Raw genomic sequence first — 23,488 nt, 5'->3', positions numbered from 1 at the left:
TGTGTTCTGGATACGGTTTCCCAGCTGAATATTAACAACTTTGAAGCGTGCTCACAGCCAGGGTAGGGCTAAAGGAGTCCGGAGGAAACAGTGCCTGCTGAGTCCCACCGGCCCGAGTCTATTCTCCTCCCCCTCCAACCCTACAACTCCCCCCCCACCCATCTCCTGAAACCGGCGCGTCCGTCCAAGGAGTGAACCATGCAGCCGTGCGCAACTTCCTTTTTTTCTGATTAAGAATTCTTTTTCATCGCAATGTAGGTTTCAGCGCTCCCTCAAAGCACTTTTGGCAAAAACAGGCAAGGAGAGAAAGGAGAAAAAAAGCAATATGCAAAATACGAAAAAAAAAAAAACTATTTACCTTTGGGGGTTTTGTTTGTGTGTTTTATTTTTAGTTTATTGTTATTATTAAAATATCATTTTATTATTTCCTTATTATTTCATTATTAAAATATTTTATTATTTAATTTCATTTTTTATTTCATTTCAGCTCTCTGTCTGATTGCTCATTATAATTCATGCATGAATTTATTTGATTGATATTTTTTGTCCACATGCCCACTCTCAGTCTCTTTCTGGTTCAATTACATATGACAGTCTCTCTTTTGGGAAATGCATACACTGATACATGGCGAGATGTGTGTGTGTGTGTGTGTGTGTGTGTGTGTGTGTGTGTGTCTCTACGTGTGCATTTCCATATGGGTTCCGACTGTATAAACGCATGTTTGAGATCTGGAACCATTACAGCCACATGTCCACATGCGGAGGGACACACGCAACGTGCTGAAAGATTTAATTAATTTCCCTCAGCATGTTAACAGAGAGCCTCACTTAGTAAGACAAATCACTCTCAGAAAATGGCACTAGCATTTGAATCCCAGCAAGGGTATGTGTGTGTGTTTGGGGGGAGGAGGTGTTCAACATCTGCTTCCTTGTTGGGAAGGGGGTTTACGGTGGGTTTGGAGCAGGAAAAAAAAAAATGCACAAATGTCGTCATATGCAGAAGGCAGAATCATTGTCAGTGTGTGCGTAATTTGAGTGGTTAGACGAGGCTCTCTCCGCTATCTCTGCAGTGTGTTACAGCGGCGGGCTGAGCCGGGTCTGATCAGCAGTGATTAAGTGCGCCGCTGTATGCAAAGTGCATTAATGAGGGTGTGCGGAGTCATCAAGTAAATTAAATATGTCAAATCTCCCGGTGAACTTTCAATCTTCACATACAAAACGTTGCTTTCATTTACAACCTCCATTTCTCGCTCAAAATCCGGGATGAAAAAAAAGCAAAGCTCAGAAGCAATTTATACCTTTGCTTTTTTCCTCCTTTTTTTTTTTTCACTGGACCCCCTCCCCTGTGTAAGCATGCACACACACACTTACAAACACACGCATGCTTTCTCATACACAGCTCCCTGCAGAAGGTCTGACAGGCCGTGCTGATGTGTTCAGAATGCGTATGGTAATAGGCCAATCAAAAATGCAAAACAATTGGCAATTACTGAGAAGACCTAATGGTCATTAGAATTTACAACTAGGTAATGAACTAAAGTCTGCCCACACCATGCATATTCATAAAGCAATTTAGGCTTTGAAGATTAAAGAAGTGCTTAAAATTCAAATGAGCCTGAGCAAATTATCAGTAAGATTCAGTCAGGAAGTAGCAGTGTGTGTGAGTGTGTGTGTGTGTGTGTGTGTGTGTGTGTGTGTGTGTGTGTGTGTGTGTGTGTGTGCCTGTGTGTGTGTGTGCGCGTCGCCAGCACATGTTTTTACGAGTAGATGTTGCACATTTTCAAGTTTGTTAACCGGAAAAGCCCAGTGTGTGTGTGTGTGTGTGTGTGTGTGTGAGCCCTGTGGGCCTGACAGAGGCTAGTGAGGGTCTAGGTGTGAGCTTAGAGACCAATCAGCACAATAATGGCTGCTTAACAAAGCTGGCTCTCAGCTTTACTCGACTCTTCGAAATCTTTATTTGTTTCCATCTTGTTTCATACAGATCGGTTAATTCATAAAGACGAAGTGCTTTTATGGCAATTGCCGGTTTATTGAGTAAATGATCATTTGAAAAGCAGTTCAATATTTGTGGTAGCAGACGTCTGAGGAGTTCGAACTGTAACAGAGGTAATAAAAACTAGCTTTAGTGCAGACATAATAATTTGTTTTCCATTAGATATGCAAATTACAGTGCTGATATTATATTTACAAAAAAAGCGATTCAATTAAATCGAATCAAGGCTATAGGTAAGTAAATACAAATACACTGTATCAAAAGTTTTCAGCACTCGTAGAATGACAATGTCTTATGAAAGACAAAAAAGAGATGATTTGGTGTCTTTATCAATGAAATTGATAATTTTCTATTAGTTGTATATACATAGTACAAAACAAATGTTGTACTCTAAAAAGCCATATCGCTGAGAAATAAATTAAATTCTCTTCAATTACACCAGCAAAAGAAGGTTTTCAGGTGAGCACTCATGGAGCAACACAAAAAAAGCATAATTTGGAGTCTTTATCAATGAAATTAAAGGTTGATATCTGTGTCTAACTGTACACAGATCAAATATTAAGAGCTCCTGTGGTCACAGGTAGGTTGAGCCTGTGTGGGCTGCAGCTGGGCTCTGGGCGGCTTCATCCCACTCAAATCTAAAAATAAAGCAATTAACTTATTGGCAGGCAGGAGGGGAAAGAGTATGACAGGCCGTCCTGCTCTAGGTGAGGGGTTGTGACCCACACGGGTCTCCAGCACAGTAAAGAAGAGATTCAGAGCCCAGTCACCACTGGAACTGACAGAACAGGACATTTCTGAACATTCATACGGATCTATATACAGTATACACACATATATGTGCATAAGCATACACACACACAAAGCTACAGTGAGCTTATTGTTCTGAATATCTGGATATCTGAATACCCAGCAGACCAATATCAAACTCACTAAGAAGGATCATAATAAATGTAACCAACCTAATAAATGTATCTAATGCAATCTGTTGTTAAACTAATGTTTCATTTGCTAAATTTAACATATAGTGTCTATATGACAGAAATAAGCAAAAGATGTAAAATAAAAATAAAATGAATCATTAATCTGTGATATATCGGAGCTCTCGTCACGCAACGTGTCTGCATACTGTCTCGGCGGCAGAGTCTGAAACCACATACACTCATGCAAATACGTGCACACACACATACACAAACACTACAACCCACTAAAACTAGGCAGGCACCCAATACCAACATGAGCAAAGCAGGCAACCACCCAAATCACACACAAACACGAAGAGGGAGATAGGGACGGCAGCTCCAGTTGTGGCACGCACGCTCTTGAGGACCTCACATGGGTGAGGGGTGTGGAGTGGCTTCAAGTAAAAGTGAAAGGTTTTGATGGAGATCCACCAGCCTGCAAGAGACAGCCTGTCCTGCTTAATACTGTGGTGTTTTTTTTACAGAACCGGATCAGAAAACGAGTATCTAACATCCTGTCTTCACCTGTGTGAGAACTCTGAGGGCACTTCCCTGAGGAAAATTTCATTGCTTAGAGATTGCTCTTTTATAGGTCAGGTGGCTTTGAGTTTTAACTAACAACTTTAAGAGGGGGGAAAAAAAGAATTTTAGGATAAACGTCTGAAACAAAGTTAAGGATTTATCAGAGGTTTCATTTAAAATCCTGTAGGATAAATAAAAATAGACACAAATGAAACAACTTCTCACAAATGAGAAAACGAATGTGTAAAATATAAAATTATAGTTTAGATAAGTCTAGATAATTCAGATCTGGAAGAATTTGATAAGACAAGTTCAAGTTCATTTTAAGATCTCATTTGATTGCAAACTTTGGTATATTGGCAACACTGAGCACAATTCAAGATATTGATAAGGTCTTTTTCTGAGTAGAATAAACTGAGAAAAAGTACAAGATTGTAGCAAAAATCTTGCTCTTTTATAGTTCAGTTGACTTTATAGTTTCAAGTAACTAATTAAAACATCTGAAACAAAACTGACCTTTCCCCAGATGTTTTGCTTTAGGAGAAATTTCTTAAATTCTTTGTTTTGCTTCAGGAGAAAAAAAAAAAAAACTCTAGGGGAAATAATAACAGAAACAAATGAGATGAAAGCTTACATATAAACAAGAAAACGAATGTGGATCAATTAAAATCAAATCACACTTGTCAATCTTGGAAGAATTTGATCATTCATATTGAGATTTGGTTGCAGACTTTGGAATCTTGGCAAATATTAGCAGTTTTTAGACATTGTTAAGAACTTTTCTAAAACTATGAGATTCCAAAGTAATTTTCTGAAGAGAAAATCTGAGAAGCATGATATTACAACAAAAACTGACCTAATTAATAGCTATGTAAAAAAGGAATTTTAGGAGAAAAGGTTAGTCAAAGTTAACCTTTTCTGAGATATTTCTCATAAAATTCTTTAAGAGAAATTAAAAACAGACACAAATGAGATAATTGTTTATAAACAAACAAGAAATATCAAATTAAATCAATTGAAATCAAATTAAAACTATATCTCAGATAATTCAGTTCTCAAAAAATTTGATAAGAAATGTTTGAGTTCATACTAATATCTCATTTGATTGCAGACTTTGATATCTTGACAAATCTGAGATCTCTTCTGAGGTATTTCTGAGGAGAAAAATCTGAGATATCGTCATTTGGAGCAACTGTTGAGATATTAAAGCAACCTCATTTGTGATTTTTCTTCCCTACAGGTGGGAAGTGGACCCCCTTAAGAGATTAGTAGAGACAGAATGATAGAAGGAGCGACAGAACAGACAGGAAGGGAAAAGAAAGAAAAAACACCGAGAGCTGAAGGTGTCTGTAGAGACTCAAGTCCTGCCATCTGTAACCATTAGAGCCCAGATGAATTGATCGTATTGAGCGACCCGGCTGGCGCGGGGGCATAGCTGGTCAAGGTGACCTCGTAGTGGAGTTGTGTCCGCCCGACGATACCAGTAGAGATAGAGCAAAAAGAAAGAAGACAGAAGTGAAAAAATGAACTAGCCTAGCTCTGAAGCAGTGACGAGACCATCGCATGTGTCTGACAGCGTGTGTGTGCAAAAGGTAAACAGAGTAGTGGAGGACACCCCTCCTGAAGCCCACCCGATGCCTCCAGCCCTGCTCTGTGCCAATTTCTCTTTGGCATTGGCCGCTGAGGGATGTCCTGCAGTACAAGTGCCAACTCACACACACACACACCTCACGGCTGCAGAAAACCACGAACAAACGCACAGGCCTCCCGCAGTCACACACACACACACATGGCCTAGCAATTCTGCACCATTCCTATCTGTGTTTATAGAAGCTGTCTGTAATCCGCTGAGATTTATAAATATGCTTTGTAGTACATAAACATTTTTATGGACACGTTCCTCTAAAACATCTGACACAATTTGAGAGCTGCAATATGACAGGACCCAGTGGGTCTGCATGCGTCCACCCACATACAAAACACGCACACATGTTGGCACAAATAAAACGAGGAGATCAGACCAGAGGGGAGCTTGAATATCAGTAAAACGATCACAAAATCTCTCCGCAGAGGCATAATCACACTTCTCACGGACCTAAAATCGAACTCTACACCTGCACGTACCTGCAAACAACAACAGATACTGAGCGTTTTTGCATAGCTTTTATTTTTCACCTAACATCCAGCGGGAAAGACAAAGCGATCGCTCGAGGTAGTCCCAGAAAGACGGCGTGATCAGGTGGCATTATGGAGATGAGGACAGACAGAAAGGAGAGAGCTGGGTATTTCTCCTCTTGTGATGGAGGAGGCGATGCCATTGTCTGCAGGAGGGAGGGAGGGATGGGGGGGGTGAGAGCGTCATTGGGTGCTAAGAGCGTATGAAGGGGTGCGGGGGTGGGAGAACTGAGACGGAGCGGGTGGCACCGTGCCAGGCAGTGCCCGTCTGGCTGCTAAATACCTTTGTTTCCTTGCACGCCGGCTTTGGTGCAAAAAAACAGGTAAAAACGATGTAATTTTTAAGGTTTAAAGCCTTCAAATATACATTTTTCATATAATATCTCTCAATTTCAACTGAATACAAATAAGTATTGCACAAATAACATGAAAATGGATTCTCTTTTTTTTCCCCATGCAACACAAAATTCCCAACCCAACAAAAATGTGTGCTGTAGCCCATTAGATGAGAATGGCGAATGAAAGGAAGCCGTCCACCCCCACAGCACCGAGCCGACTGTATCATGCAAATCAAGCCCGAGGATGCAGAATATCACAATGTTTCTGCGAGGGATGCCGCTAGACACATCTCCACATGCAGCAAAACAGCTCCAAGAGAATTAAACATCATTCTGTGCTATTATTACACCTCTTCCCTCTGGAAAAGCTCTGCACACCTCTCACACACACATTCGCTAATGCTATTTTTCCAAGATCAGACAGGAGATGGTACACATATGCAGGGACAAGATACAAACACACATGGGCATACAACAGCACGGTGTTCTTTGAAAGGGACGACCGGTCTTGTGTATGAAGAAAACCTGCTGGTGGAGGGAAATAAAAAGGTTTGGAAAATTAGAGGCGAATGCCTCCCCCCCCCCATTCGAATACATATTCATAAAGAGCCGCTTCCAGGAGCCATCGCCGCTCGGGTAAGACATGTCTCTTTGTCGCTTCCTGATAATTCATTTTCTTGATTGTTAAAAAAAAAAAAAAAAAAGGACAAGCAAGGTTTTGGTGTCGCCCCATATTAAGCCGTGGCAGCAAACACACACATTTGCACAAATAAAATGATCTTGTGACACTATGCAGTCTCTGTATACATGCATATTTCCACATGTGCCTCTAGAAAATCTATTACATCTGTCAGAAACACACACACTGCATGGGCCGGTTCGGAAAATAAAAACAACTGGCTCTCACTGATGACCGAACGTCAGCTAATGCTGCTCCTCACAAGTCCTCTTAAAAAACGATCAGTGTCAGCACACTCGCTCCCTCGCAGCTGAACTCCAGAAAGGCGCTTTGATGATAATTATGATCATGACAGATCGTCAAGCTCCAGATAATATGTGATTTAAAAAAGGAGGAAGAAAAAAAACAATAAGGAAAAAAAAGCTTAAATTGCTGGGGTCTTTGTTAAGCCACTCATTTGGGTCACATTTTGGCACAGAAAATTGCAGGCAGCTCACATGCCAGACAATCGCACACAGTGTAATTGATTCAATATTAATTGGATGCCCCTGATTTACATTGACTGCTACAGCCATATGCATAGCAGAGAGGGAGAGAGTGAAAAAATGGGCGAGCGAGCGAGCGGGAGAGTTAGAGGCATTAAAAACCCACCCAGCAAAGGCCATTTAAAAAACAATTATCTGTATTGAGGTCCGTTCTGCATGGCGGCAGTGTTAGTCCGATCTAATCTGCCGATTTATTGGAGAGCAGTCATAATTTCTGAAGGGCTGCCATAGCGAAAGACAGAGTCTTGAAAAGCGCTTGATAAAAAAAAAAAAAAAAAGTTCAGAGCTCCAAATGGCCCCATATCGCGAGCCAAAGCGAATTCAATCTGTTCCATCGACATGTTTTTGGACAAGGCGTTGCGAAACAGAAGATCATAGGATGTTACTCTGCATAATTTTTACATTTCATCAGACGTCTTATATTGTGCAGCAAAGGACACGATGCCGATTATATCAACAGAGCGGATTCAAAGCTCTGGGAAGAGCATTAATTCAACAAGACACTTTTGTGTCAACCTGTCTATTTTTTTTTGCCATTTTCAAGAACTGAAAGGATTCAAAATCTCATTTAGGGATTAAAAATTAAATAAATACATTATGACTGTATCAAATCACTGCATGGAAGAGGAGAGGGTCTCAGTTCTCTCTAGTAAGGCCTCCTCACCAGGATACATTGTGCTATTTGAGGTAATACACAGTCACACACACGTGTATAGCCACTTTCTATGCTCACACAGCAAATCCATTCCTCTGTGACAGGTACTGCCTTTTCTCACACTGAGCAGCTCTATATGGAAATGGAGTTGTTACATCACACATACCAATTGCCTTATTTGGTCATCTGAACTATAGTCAAAAGATCCATCTTAAAAATAGATCAAATAAATAATAACAATTAATATATAATATATAAAATAAAAATAAAAACATGATAAAATAAAAAATGAACAAATAAAAGTAACAATAAAATAATATATACAAGATTTATAAATAGAAAGACTGTAGAAAACAGAATAAAAATGTTTTCCTTAAAAAATATAGAATTACTATATATATAATGATAAAAATCTATCAGCTTTCCTTCAACCTTGCAGTTTTGTGATGTTCTAGAGCACCTCTAACCCAGGTACACACACACACGCAAATTATTCTGGTTTATACATTCATGGTAAGCTGTAGTCACAACTAACCTTGAATATGTTATGTCTGAAATCGTCTATAATATGGCTAATTAATATCTCTTCCCTGTCTGACCTGCCATGGCAGCAGATTCAGTAACATGCTGAGAAGCTGTTATGGACCTTCCCACAAAATTGTTTAAAAAAAAAAATAATAATAACAAGCACACATAATACCAGTGACCCAACGCTATCAGCTGAACCCTGATACATTATGATGTAAATGAGTTTAATAACCCAGTTTAGCGGCTGACAGAAACAAGAGACGTGCTCGATAGCCGGCTCGCATAAAGGTTGTATAATTTGTGCTGAAACTGCATCAACATGCTTAAAACAAAGAGGGCAAGCAGACACAAATGACCCCATTCAGCCTCCATATCTGATCAAATTTAAATGTACTATAGCACAAAACTGTGTTCCACCACAGAATATTGTAAACATTTATATGCACACAAACTAGGAGGCTTCTCAAACTATACAAGTGGGAACTGTTGGAAAACAACTTGATACTTGAACTCAGCAGACGATAATTAGCCCAGCGCAAAGGGTCAAGTCCAAATGACTGTTGATGGGGCTAACCGGACCCAGACGCTTCCTGGAACCTGATCTTTGAGGCAGACCAGAGAATGGCCAAACGTAAAGCCAGGCCAGAAAAACAGACTGGAAAGTCTCACTCTCACATTTTCTACATTTAAAAAACAGCCACTCTAAATCACCCCACCAGCACAAAACACTCATGGACACATAATAACACGCCGACAACTCAAAGCAGTTCATTTCACTTAACGCTCAGCTTAAGCAAGATTAGACTTACGCTGCTCTAAGATTCCAGGGTTGCCTTTATTTTAAGTTGTTTACAGTGGAAATTAGGGACTATCTTTTTTATGACTGTATTTTCCGTGTTTTATATAGTGCATAAAGCCAACCGCTAATTAAAACGCACATCCACAAAAATAAAACAAATAATTAGCGTTGTGTTATTGTTTCCTGACAAACCAAAATACCCGAACGGCCTTCCATTTCCTTTCCTTTTTTGACAGAAAGTGAAAATGTGCAGACGTGCATTTATACGGATAAGATGTGGCTGTGCAAGAACCCACAACGAAATCAAGATACATCTGTCGAGACCACATGAGAGAGGCTGTGCAGCACAGAGAGGCATTTCCCATGAGCTTATGGACACACACCGAGGGGGATGGCCTCTCCTGTCACAGCAAGGACTCCTCGAACCGCCCCTCCAGTGCCAAAATCTCCCCCTCTCAAACCCCTTTTTTTCTCCTCCCAGTAGGGATGAGCAGTCCGTCGTGCCATAAAGAACACACCCTTTGCACTCTACTTTAAAAAATCTGCAACTTTTAAGTCACAGTCTGCCACTTTGGGCCTCATCTGATTGCCATGGAGAGTGAACGACAAGTTACCAGAGAAAAAGGATTTGAAACACAAAGTGCAAATGTGCTAAACTGAAGCATGCAGTCGGTGGTGGGAATGTGTGATCTACGGTTCGAATCTGAGCTTAATTATCCAAATCCCACAGAATCCATTTGAAGGAGATCCTTGATTCCAGGCAGCGATGATCTTGAGATAATAAATCAGATTTTAAATGTTTTTTTTATTTATTTTTTTATCTTTGTACTCTATGAAGTAATGCCGGTTCCTCTTTTTGGTCTTCGTAATGGCTTCTCACTCTGAGGTTTGATTGAATATACCCCCTTCCCCTTCCTGCCCCACAGCTTTTAAATATTCAGCACTCTGATACGTCTCCAGAGCTGCGATCGAGACGCCCCACCGAGAAAGGACATGTGTCTACGATATGTGGCCCACACAACAACTCGGCTCCACCACGAATGTTCCTCACACAGACACATGCACAGCCCTTCTATATTTAAAAGACAAATCACATGGGATGAGGTTACCTGTAATGTTTTCCTGTTTGGGACAGATTCCTCGAGAACACGTCGATAAGCAGTCATCGTCCTCCGGCGTGACCTGGACGCCCACCTCCACGGGGTTGGAGGCTCTCCTCAGCTCACCATGCGAGGGCGAGGGGGGCTTATCCACTGCTTTGTCCATGCACAAAGTGCCATTGCACTGCTTCCTTTTGTGCTCAATGAAAATAAGGATGTCTCCCAAAGGGAAGTTCATCTGACACTGGCCACAGGTGAGCAGGTCCTGGTCTCCCTCTGGAGCTACCTGTACCAGCCCGCGCTGTTCCTGCCTCTCCTCCGAGACCACGGCTGACAGGGGCTCGGCTGCACGCAGGAAGAATCCATATGCGACACAGAGGGAACAAAAGCAGAGGGAATATTAGAGACTGGGTGCTGTAATGAACGCAGTCAAGACGAGGGAGCACATAACAGGATAAAAAGAACAAGGATACACATTTTATGTTAATCCACCACTTTAATTTAGTTTATCATTTCAGATCCATCTTTTAAATTTCTGATCCGTAATTACCTTACAAGTTATGAAAAATAATTATGATGATAATAAACATTAAAAAAAAATCAATTAGTCACTGTCAGTTAAACTTCAGTGAACAAGCATAAAACATAATATTAACGTAACTAATAGCAAGGGCTTGACATCTTATTAACATATGATTTATTATGATATAACAGTAAAGGCAACACAATTTTGTTATATTTGCTTTGGTGCATTAACATCTGTGTCTAAAACTACAGTAAATTCATCTCAGTCTGACTCTTTGTTTCACTCAACTATACACACATCTGGATCATAAAATGACTGCATGGACAACACGTGTAGATATCCAGAAAAGCCAACACAAGTCACAGCTGCAACAATACAAGCTTCACACAGTAAAGGCTATTAGCTTTTTTTCCCCCTCACGATAAAGTTAGCTGTAAGGTTCACACACACACACACACACACACATGCAGGTATTTTTATAATGGTTGTTTAGTGAAATTTTGCGCAGAGGTTACACTAGCTTCCTAATGGTTAAGAATCTTGACCTTCTTTATAAGCTGCCAATTTCATGCTTTAATGAACCTAAAACCACAGAGAATCAAAAAATAGATTTTAATTTTAGTGGGTGATGATTGGTACAGATTTTGATAAAAAGGTGTTAGGATCATGTGCAGGGCGGATAAATTTACTTCAGCCCAGTCTGGGGCAGATATTGAGGGGCAGATGTGGAGTATCTCCCAGACGGTGCTTATGAGGAAAATATCTGACACATTTGCACATGAAGGACAATAACGAAGTGTGATAAATTTCCCTTCTATGTGTAGTAATGCTTTTCGCTATTACGTAGTTTTGTTTTGTTTTTGTTTTTGTTTTTTTCGAGATTAACTGCTCGCCATTCAAATAAATAAAAGAAAGCCTACTCGATTTAAAGTGAACTCAAAGTATTTTAGAACTGATTCCTAGATACAGAGGGATTCATAGTGAAATTGATTCGTAATTAATTCGTAATGATAACAGCTGTAGAACTTCCAGTTAGGTGTGATTGTGATAAAACACAGAGATAATCGATATATGCAAAACTTCAGTCATGATTTAATATTAATACCGAGCGAGAACTTCTAAAGTTGGTAACATACATAGGTTATTTCAGCTGTAATAATATACGTTACATTAAAATAACAGCTTATATTCAACACTTCAGTTAGCAATAACAATTATATTATGTAGGCTACTTATTTTACTATCGCAGCTGCAATCTAAAGATATCCGCATGTATGCATATTTTTGAATTATATTACAGAAACTTTACACGACTGACCATGCATAAATAAACAAATACTATAAATATGTTACAAAAGAATATTCGACAATCTAGATCATTCAAAAACAAATTAAGTTTGCTTAGAATGTGTGAAAACTGTGGAAAGCTGCATCATATTAAATTTCCCCAATTGCTTTAAATTCCACTACAATCAGCGCTGGCACTAAAACGATATTGAATTTAAAACTGTTTTTTGAGAGTATTTTTAAAGATTTAAAAATAATTGCAAGTGTTTAAAAACAAATGCAGCTTAATTAAAAAAAAAAAAAATATATATATATATATATATATATATATGCTGATAATATTTTCAAATAGCTCTCCTCAGAAAAGTAGGCTATCTGTGTGTAGCCTGAATGTGAACATTTAAAGCTGGATTTCAGTAAAGTAATTTTTAAAAGTTTGTAATAACAGCTTCTTCGTTAGAATGACTCTTTCACGTTAAAAATAACTGCTTTCTGTGTAATTCTGAATCAGATGGCAAAGTCTATCAAGATAAAATACATTTGGTCTATTATTGCCTGAACATCCTTTGTTAGTTTAGCCTACTTGATCTATTACAAACTACAAGGTATAAAAATTCTACATTTCATGCCAGGTCAGGACGGGGTAAAAAAAAAAAAAAAAAAAACAAGTACAAGTTCATATACAATACGTTTCGCTCTTGCTAACATATGGTCAAATATAGATAAAGATAGCGGTGAAACTGATCGGGTTCGAGTCTAGTTTATGATCGTCGTCTGCCCCCTAGCGGTGGATTTCTGATACGAACAGCAGCGAACACACGGAGTAACCCGCGCTGAGATCCCACAGCCTGTGTGTGGAAACCCAATAATGTTACACGATACTTCACAATGTTACAACAACTCGGGATTTATGTCAAACATGTTTATCTAATAAAACACGGACTAATGCTTTTGCAGCTTTACGTTTGAGATATCAAAGGGTAAAAATCTAAAGACAAGAAGACAGGAGCTAAAAATGTTTTCGTTTCGTCGTGCTCCTGACAACATTTCAGGTCCATAAAATACGAAGCAGACTTTATTTACAAAAATGCAACCTACCACAGTCCTCCAAGCCATGTTTAGAGTAAAAAATAATAATAACTGGAATGATCATTCGGAGAACAGTGGGCTACGAATGTGTGCATACAAAAAGAGCAAAACTGGCTGGTTTTCTTGATACACTTGTATCTAAATAGTTGCATTACATTTAGGTTTCGTCTTACCTTTGTCACCGACATTTAAGACAAAAATCAGGTCTAAGTGAAATCGAATTATCCTTGTATAAATGCACACGAAACGGCAAAGAGCGTAGCGTAAAATCGTCTCCTATTGCTTTTAAGCGAAAGCCCATACGAGTAGATCAGAATCGCGTTTGTCTTCAAATGTAAGAAAAGCTTAAGTTTAAAATTCGAATAGATTTTATATGCAGATGTCTTGCTCTGCAATGTTAGTCTCACACAGGCGACTATCGTGCTCTATTTGCTGGCAGTGGGTAGTACGCGCACGCGGCGCTTGTAAACAGTCGGACACGAGATTTTTCCCAATCAAAATTCACTTCCACTCTTTGAAAATCTTCCAAAAATAGTGCGAGAGGGGGGAAATCCTGCCCAGAATCACAGACAGACAGCGTTACGGGACATTCCACGAGATGTGAGCGTAAATAAGCGAGCGAAAGCACGCGTGCATATACCCACCACAGTCCGGTATATGTGAGCGCTTGCTCTTAAGTGGTCAAAGCGACTAGGGCACGAGAGCCAAGACATATGCGCCTAAACGCCGAGTCGGCACGAACTTCTCCAAGTACAGCGATGGAAAGCAAACTTTTGTGGCATTTCGGCGGACGAGGGTGTGCGTAAAGGCATTTCAGAGATGGGAACGCTCTCTTCACTAAAGTCCACTTGATCTGCGCTGTCCAGTGTCCAGTGTGTCTTCACTGAGAATTACGCTCCTCTCCAGCAACTCAACGCTACAGAACGGAGCCAAAAACAGGTAAAGCGAACGGGCACAACATATATTTGTCTTTACTTACGCGAAAAATCCCGTTTGCTTAAGTGCTGGGGTTTGCCTTGCTTGCGGCGAGACATGGTGGTTGGTGGTGGCTTTCAGCTCGGTTCACATCGGGAGAGCCGGGTTAGAAGGGAGACTCCAGAGAAAATATCTTCATCAATGCCTTTGACATCCAAAATAAATTAGAAATAATACAAAGATGGCGCAGGGAAGATGGATTGTGGGATAGCCGTCATGGCTTTTTTGAAAAGAGAGAGAGAGAGATGAAAAAATGGCAAAAGCCCCCCTGAGCTGCAAGTTCAAGTGCGGACGTGACGTCCCTGCGAACTTGAACGTCAGGAGATGGATGGACACAGACATACAGAACATGGGCAGGGCAAAGCCGTGGAGTGGGAGGAGGGAGTGGAAATAACAAAACCAATGGACACTCATTAGGGGCTGGACATGAAAAATAGACCCGAAGAAGCCAATGGACAGAAAGATCAGGGGGCCGGACAAGAGGCGAGAGAGAGAGAGAGAGAGAGACACGCACACACAGAAAGAGAGAGAGAGGGGGAGATATGTTTAATGAAAGCAATGTGCGCTGCGGCGAGTGTGTGTGTGTGTGTGTGTGTGTGTGTGTGTGTGTGTGTGTGTGTGTGTGTGTGCGCGCGCGCGCACTGGGGGTGGACGCAGGAAAACAGAGCACGAAAAGCCAATGGACAGGAGATTCAAGGGGGCCGGACATGCTATATATACAAAGAGAGGGGGAGAGGCACCTCGCATATAAGGTTTCGTAGTGGACACTGATGGTGCTTCAAACACAGTCACTCAACTCCTGGTCAAACAGTCAGTCAGAGGTAGCGCGCAAGCTGCTTCTCGGCGAGACACAAGATCGGGTTGCGCGAACAGGACAGACAGGTTCCGAGTCGGGGCATGTGGGTTCAACCGCCGCGTGCGCTGCCACATTCCTCCAGAACAGACAGAAACTTAAGGGACATCACATAGAGAGCGGCATAGGACACTCGTTCGCGATGTAGGTGGGACTTAAATACTACAAGAGTGTAATTGTAAAAATATAACAACACACTGACGAATAGATTGTGGGAGCAGCCCACTAGAAAGAAAGGGGACGGGGTAATAACTTTCAGATGTGTTCAGATTATAGAGAATGGCGACTGGGGGGAGGAGGGGGGTGTCAGTAAACCGCCGCCGCGTGGATTTAGAAATATAAAGATGCTGTAAACAGCGCCGATGCATTCGAAATTAAAGAGACATGAAGCGTATAACCGAACGCGATGACAAGCTAGTTCAATCCACGAGGTGGGAGGAAGAGAGAGACACCCCTGCGAACTAGTAGAAGTACGACTAGACTATAGCGACTGCTCCAGAGACTCAAAGCAGAGGCTGCGTGAACAAGTGACAGTCTGCGGGGAAAAGGCACAATTCAATAGGGAACCGATCGGAATTGAAGTCGAATGCTGGAGATAATACGTGACCCGTGAGCAAGCGAGCGAGCGAGTGAGTGAAACTGCTTTGCAGGTTTATACGCTGACATCTTTGTTTCTGGACCAAGAGTGATCGCTGTGCTGGTGCGTGTGTGTTTTTTTTTTTTTTTTCGGCGCGAGGTGTCAGATCTTTACGCGAAAGTTGAGTCAGGTTTGCGCTGGGTAAAAAGGTCAACTCTGAGCGAGGGCTATCTGGGAATGCCAATGGATTCGCTCGACTGTACCACACTGACTGTGCCGATGCTTTTCAGGTCATTGTTCTCAACAAGTGCATATGATTAAAAGCACCGTATCGATCTGAATTTTCTATATAAAGCCTTTGATTTCGTTTCAGTGCAGCGCACTATTCTCCAGCATGCACAAAGAGAGCTAGATACATTTAAAGCACTTTTAAGAGTCCAGCGCGTAAATTATATAGCTAATTCTTTAAAACACATTTAATAAAAATAAGGTGCTTTAAGCAAAGAACAGTATTCAAAGAAACACGAAGGGTTCTTGATTTGGCTATATGATTATTTGCATTTTATAAAAGCTCATTCAGATAATTGCTTTGATTTCTAGGCTCTTTAAAGCACCAGCATAAAGTGGTTTCTGGATAATGAAAAGTAAGCATAGAAGGTTATTATATACAGAATCAAGCTGTTTTGGCTCTTATTAGGACTTTTATTTTTAAGCGTCTAATATTTCTGCGATCGTGCAGCGTGATTGACAGAAATACACCACGGATTCCTTTAGGACCTCTCAAGAGAGATTGTGCTCTGCAGTTCTTGCATCCCACAGAAAGATTGCATTGTTTAACCTCGCTCGAAAAAATTCCAAGTGTGAAAAAATTACTTTTTTTTTTTTTTTAAGTTGTGAGGTTTGCTGTAGTCGGAAACCGTGATTACAGGTTATTGTGAAAACTTTAAATTTGTATGCAACAATCTCTACAAAATCAAAAGGAATATTTCCTGACGCATGAATAGCAAATATTAATGTGGTTAGGATGCGACGCGTGTAAAAAGCGTTTGCTTTTGACTAAATGATCGTTCTGTATAAGCTTTCGATGCTGGGCAAATTTGGGGATGTTCATGCATTCCAGTAACACCAACCATGGCACGTGCCCACTCAAGCCATTGGCTGATGGACCGCCTTTTTTCCACATTTTTACTTTTCTGAAAGTCTGTCCCTGCTCCAGGCGGACATTGATCAGCGCAAACGGAGCGTTTACACCTCCTTCAGGAATGGAAGCTATCAGGCAGCAACAAAGCGCCGCGTACAAACAGAATCTCAATATGTAAATGACAATGCGACTGATCCCATCATAAATCAGCCAGACGTTAAATGCATTGCAATATCCATCTCTCCAGTGCACGGTCAGGCGCGCTCGCTCGTACAGAAAAAGTGCTTTTGTGTGAGAGAGTGACAGAGGAAGCGATTGGAAATGAGAGTGAGAGGAAAGTGCGATGACAGATTCATGCTTAAACTAACGTTTCAGCTCAATGCGCGAGGCCCTGTGGATGACACAAAAACCAGATTACCAAACCTACATAATACCATGACTGTTGCTGGTAAATCACTTTATTAAAATGTGACCTTCATGGCTAAATAGTGGGTTTTCACTATTTAAGACTACCAAATGAATATTGGTGTATGGGTCAGAGGAGGGGAAAAAGCAAGACAGTTGAATTTCTTTTGGTCATGTGCTTGCCTTCCACGGGTAGTGGCTCAAGGAAATTGACTGACTGGCCCCTTGGGCGCATTTTAATATATGGAAATGACCGAGGGCTTATGCGATAAATCAACGCCCAACGCCCTGTTCATGCTTCACTCCTCTCATTTTCCCACTAGCTCTGGCAATTCATCAGCAGATCTGTTTTCCTGCAACTGTTGTCCAGCGCTGATGTCAAACTGAAAGAGGGGCTTTATTGGCATTTACGGTTTACCAGCGAGATTAGCACTGAGTAAAAACCCTCGCGTGCACTATGTGTGTATGAGATAGAAAGAGAGCGCAAGTGTGTTCATTTATCTTTGACTAACTTTTACTGGAAAGAGTTTGCAGGATAAAAATGCGCATTATGTGGCTTTTTGTTGTAATTTCTTTTTCTTGATCCGCATGTAATCCAATTGTATCTGGCCAATTTTTTTTTTTTTTACTTTTAGTTTTAGCACTCAAAGAGCACCTGTCAGTCGTTACTGAGCATTTGACATAACGTGTCTGGTAAATACTAGTAGGCCTACCTTTAACAACAATTTGTGTTAATAATATGCAAAATAAAGAAAACATTTTGTGAATCCCTCAGAGTTGGATGATGTTGGAGAATTACGTTCTCGATTCAATTTTTATTTATTTATTATCGTTATTTTTGTCCTATTAATTGCAACGTTCTTATTACACATTATTATTCATATTTTAATTAAAAAATTGTACATCTACTTCTATATTCTCTTTAAACTTATCAAAGCGATTACAGTACAAATGAGAAATGAGGCATGTTTTACTGATTTAATCCAAATACAGAGCCAATAGCCAAGTGAATAGAAAAAAGTAAACAAATGATATTTGCCAACTATTTCTTTGCCTCTTCATCTGAGTGTGTTGTTTGCCAGATGTGGCGATAAGTATGTTAAGATCTCCATACTGTCTGGGTCACACAGTTAGTTTGTGGATGGCCATATCGATTAACTTTAGACTAATTTACAGACAGATAAGGAGTGAAGGCCATACACTGACCCTCCTGGATGGAATTAAATCGGCCTTGTCTTGTTGCTAGGTCTAAATGAAATGGCATGTATCTCTCAGATATGGTTGTAATTGTGATATTATCCTCTTACGCGCTCCTCTGGGACAGGCTCTGCGAATCGCGGTTGAGTAATTAACCATGTAAAATGTCACTGTAAAAAAAGTGAGCATTATTATCGAAATTATTTTATCCAAGTGCATTCGCTTGCAAAGCATGTTTATTTCGTACAAAAGGCCCTAAACAGAAAGCACAGGAACCTCCATAAAAGACATCAGTGCAAGCTAGATTTCTTCACTTCGCAAAGACGAATGTTATTTGACACAAGAAATCAGACTGACCGTAAGATGAATTAGGCCCTTTCCTGTCGCCCGTGAAATACTTTGACCACCTTAAGTCTACATATCCCACTGAATACAAGTTTTACCTCAAAGGACGGAGAAAGGCGAAATGGGAATGCTCTTAAAATCCCTGGTAAGTCAAGCCTTGCCTTCTTTAAGGAATTTTAAGCTTCAGCAGTTCAGACACATTCGCAGACTGAAAATTAATATTAATGGCTAGATTTCACAATGTGGCATTATCACACTGAGCGATGGGTGGGCATGCCATCTGGGTTTTGGCAGGTATTAGATATAATCAAAGGGATTACGTCTCTGTGGGCGAAATTATAAACGTGAGTACTGGTTCTTCTACAAAAAGCAACGGCGCGTGAATGTGTTAAAGAGAAGAAAAAGAGGAGAGACTGAGAAAATCAGATCACCGGTGAGACTACATGTGGGCCCATGCTATAAGATGTAAAGACTACAATTATTGCGAGGGGAAAAACAGCTTTAAGAGAACAAGTAAAATACACATTCTCAATATTATTAACCGTTGTTATTTCAAGGTGACGAGCTTCACAAGTTCATGCCAGCCGGTGTTTATACTGTAGTAGTTATTAATCTTACATTAATAGGATGATGAATGGAAGCACACCAGGGAAGCCAGTCGTTTATCTGTTGAGTTAAGGCGTTTATTGTCATGTTCATTGCGCATAGAAGCTGTATAAGCTATCACTGAAAAGAGGTTGCTTAAGCTATAATAGGCTAATGTAAAAACAGATAGCCTACTTCCGCCTATTATAAACATCTTTACACAGGCCTATGCTACAAACTACAAACTAATGAACAGCACAATTTACATCCCCGTTCTGTATCAGGAACCGAGTGTCCAATCCAAGGATTTCATGCTAAACTTAGATTAAGCACAATTAGTTATGAGTGACATTGAAGAACTCAAAGTAGCCTATTTACAATAACCTGTGACATAAAAGCTCTAGCACTTTTTAAACAAGATACAAAATAAAATATGCAAAATATTTACATAAAATAAACGGGACAAACATGCTATAATTAATAATAAATGTTAATTATATAAGGGGGGCAAAAGGATAAACGCTGGAGTCATTAAAGAGGATTCTGATGATGGACACAGAATCGCGGAGTTGAAGAGATTCAGGGAGCAAAAAGCAATGTGCCGTGCTCCAGGCTCCCTCTAGTGTTCAGAATTACGATGACAAGGAATTCCGCTAATCTTCACAAAAAGAAGCATACTGAGAGATGTGAATTAACCGACTTGATTTTATGACATTATAGACCGTTAGATTAAACAACTGAGTAAAAAAAATAAAAGCACGACTTTTTTACAGCGATATGAGTTTGGGATTTAAAACTGAAATCTGGTTCTTTGTTAAACTGTCAAGGTTCTTTTCCTCATATTTGAAATACGTTTTTCTTTAGCCTACTTTTTTCTTTTTTTCTTTTACAGCTGAGTTACGTGTAAAATTGTTTTGCCATTCAGTTGCTTGGTTGATTAGTTCTATTTTTTTTCACAATTTAAAAAAAAAAAAAGACTATTCAAAAGGCAATGCAGTGTGACGATGTATTGCGGAGAAGAGGACTTTAAAACTTTATACAATTTATACGTTTATACAATATTTTTTTTTTTTTTTGTTCTTAATAATGAGGAGGAGGGTGATAATCATCAGTTCTAAGGCAACATGAAAATTACTGCAGTGCAATGAATAGCCTACTTTAGACCAAACACCTTTAAATGACAAAATTATTATCATGCTTTAATGTTTGCCTTGTTTTGGACGATTTGCACGAATTGATGTCTAAACAGGGTCAAAGTTTAAAGAAATCTTTTACACATTTGTAGTATGCATCTTTCTTACGAAAATGTTAGATCTATCCGTTTAAATTGTTATTTTTATGCCTCCACGTCAGCCTTAAAATGAAGAATCTCGACCAACTCCCACTTGAGCTACTGAACACCAATATGTCAGTCACTACTGCTTTGATGTACAAAGAAACGAAATTGAAAATATCGCCAATCAGAGATACAGTGTAAGCTATATGCAATCTCTTAGTCGGTCAGAAATAGAATTTGGTCCGAATATCTTGGCATGCTGCTTATTGTCCAGCAATAATTTGGTAAGTTGATTGAACTGAAATATTTCAATCCGACTGAGGAATTCTGTTGGTTATAATTGCTTCAGAACCATGGACAGCGACTCTTGGAAATGGTTCCCACAGCCACACAAACTCTGGCATTGTATAAGCTTGTCTGTAAACACTGGAGACATGCTCACGAAACTGCAGCGGGAAAATGTACTTAATTGCCTTTTATTCCATAGCGTGATGAACAACAATAACAATATCCTTCAATCTGACAACGCACTAAAATGCTTTCCTACAGACTCTGTTACACCAGTAGTGTCTTAGTTAAAGGGATAATTCACCTAAAAATAAACATTCAATCATCATTTTCTCACCCTCGTGTCTTTTCAAACCTTTTTTTTTTTTTCTGTGAAACATAATACAAGACATTTTCAGTGTTGGTTTTTGTTCATACAATGCAAGTCAATGGGTACCGAAATGGTTTGGTTACCAACATTATTCAAAATATGTTCTTTTGTGTTCCACGGAAGAAAGAAATTCATACGGATTTAGAGTGACATGAGAATGAGTAAATAATGACTGAATTTTAATTTTGGGGTTAACTATACCTTTAAGAGTATGCGGAACAACTGCAGTTGTTTACCTGTTGCAAATAAATAACATCTAATGTAGACGTGTTGTTGTCTTACTGAAATGCAGCATTAAAGATGATGATTCCATATGATATTGTATGCTATTGTGTTTATCTCTGTGTCTTAATTATATTCATTTTCATACTTTACAAAGTGCTTTTTGTTAATGTGTAATTTATTTAGTGTCATTGTTCATACGGACCCTTCACTTTCTGCTTCGAACATTTCCTTTGCAAACGCCGTTCTATCTCAATCTAAAATAAAGTGGACATGTTTTACTGAAATGTTCTTGAAAATAAAGACGATATGTGAAATTTGAAAATGGTGTAAAAATATTAAAGACACAATTAAATAAAATGTCGTTGTCCGAGTCGTTTCTTGGTCTTAAATTGGTGAAGGTATCCAATAAAATACATATTTAAAAAAATCTATACAATCAAGTGCACTCACTAGCAGCATTGGAGGAGAAAATTATAGGGAAGTTAAAAAGTTGCCCAAAGTCTTTTTGAGAGAAAAGTGTGTCGAAATATCACTTAACATTTGAGAATGTAAATGTGAGCACGCGCAGCAGAAATCTTGATTAACAATATGAAGCTGTGCGGCTTTTCTACACGTTTAGGCTAATACAAGATCCAGCAGTATAAACGTATCATTTGGAATTGATGTTTATAATATTTTAGGTCACTGAATCCACAAGTAATTTTTAACGTAACATCTCACAAGTCGCCTTGAAGATTCAGTGTAGATTTTTTCAAGTTATTGGAACACAACAATTGTGAATTTGTGATATCATCACATGTACAAAATATATCTTTTTTTATATTATTATTTAATGAAATTATTCTTTGAAAGATCTTGGGTTTTGTTCAAAAATGGGTTATTATAGGCCTACGAATACACAGTATGTCGTAGACCGATATATTACAGTGCCAACGCTACCAATCATAATAATTATAACAGTAATGTCAACAAAACATAATTGGGCATACTAAAAGAACATTTCCTGTACCGTTGCATGCGCTATTCATTGGCGAGCTGCTGGGCGTCATCACGTGGCATGGAGCCACTAGATGGTGCTGTGGATAAGCGATTACGCACGGAACACAAATTCTTTGGAACGATCTTGCCAAAGCCTGGCTTGTGTCTAATCGATTCAATCACAACATATGCCAAAGCTCTTATCTAACTAGAACTATTACGCTTCATCAAACAGAGCAACTACAGCCTATAACCCTTAATGAATAGCCAAATAGTAAATTTATTCCCCATACCAGAGGTTTTTTACCAGAGTGTAGAAATAAAATAAAATAAAATAAAATAAAATAAAATAAAATAAAATAAAATAAAATAAAATAAAATAAAATAAAATAAAATAAAATAAAATAAAATAAAAATAGATAAGTCACTTTGGATAAAAGCGTCTACTAAATAACTAAATGTAAACGTAATAAATAAACAATATAAATAAAGTTACAAAATAAATAGTATTAATAGAAATAAAAGATAACATATAACATAGCATACATATAAAATAATTTAAATTAAAGTAAGTAAATGAAATAAAAACAAACAAATATATATATATATATATAAATAATACATATAACGGTACAGTGCTGTAATGAGTAGAAAAAAATATGTAATTAATGTAAAAAAAATAATAATTTCCACATATTTACAATATTAAGCAGTCTTTTAAGAGTTAGGAAAATTTGAGGGGTCCCTCACACAAGCATGATTCTATTTGGGGTCTGTGGCAAGATTGAAAAGCCCCGCCCAATACCATTTATATAGCATATAAAGCTAGTTGTCATCCAATTACACAAATGTGTGTTTTCATCAGCTGTGTTTTTTGTTTGTTTGTTTTTTATCTAGGCCTTTCTTTTTTTTCTTTTTTTTCTTTTTTCTTTCTTGTTTTATATTCCTATGGCTTGTGACTAAAATTTTAATAAAGTGCATATTAGTAGAACATCATTAAACAGGAAGGCTGCACCTTATATAAACCTCAATAATACGGTCTGGTTTGGTCATACGAATTGAAGGAAATGGAACC

At 39.0% G+C, this 23,488-nt stretch overlaps 1 protein-coding gene across 4 annotated transcripts in view; it reads right to left on the bottom strand.

The window, feature by feature from the left end:
- The window catches only part of bcl11aa (BCL11 transcription factor A a), a 66,566-nt gene that overhangs the window by 42,254 nt on the left and 824 nt on the right, over positions 1–23,488 (bottom strand). For 2 of the 4 annotated variants that reach the window (XM_058795114.1, XM_058795116.1), the window contains exon 2: positions 10,306–10,641. In XM_058795114.1, the coding sequence (XP_058651097.1) occupies positions 10,306–10,534 (229 nt within the window). In that variant the 5' untranslated portion in view covers positions 10,535–10,641. Of the gene's footprint in view, positions 1–10,305; positions 10,642–13,371; positions 14,123–14,177; positions 14,646–23,488 lie in introns of those variants that run through there. The other 2 variants (XM_058795113.1, XM_058795115.1) reach the window with 2 other exon arrangements.

Source organism: Onychostoma macrolepis, chromosome 13, assembly GCF_012432095.1.
Source record: "Onychostoma macrolepis isolate SWU-2019 chromosome 13, ASM1243209v1, whole genome shotgun sequence".
In the NCBI taxonomy this organism is placed as follows: domain Eukaryota; kingdom Metazoa; phylum Chordata; class Actinopteri; order Cypriniformes; family Cyprinidae; genus Onychostoma; species Onychostoma macrolepis.
This window is presented reverse-complemented; position numbering and strand designations above follow the sequence as displayed.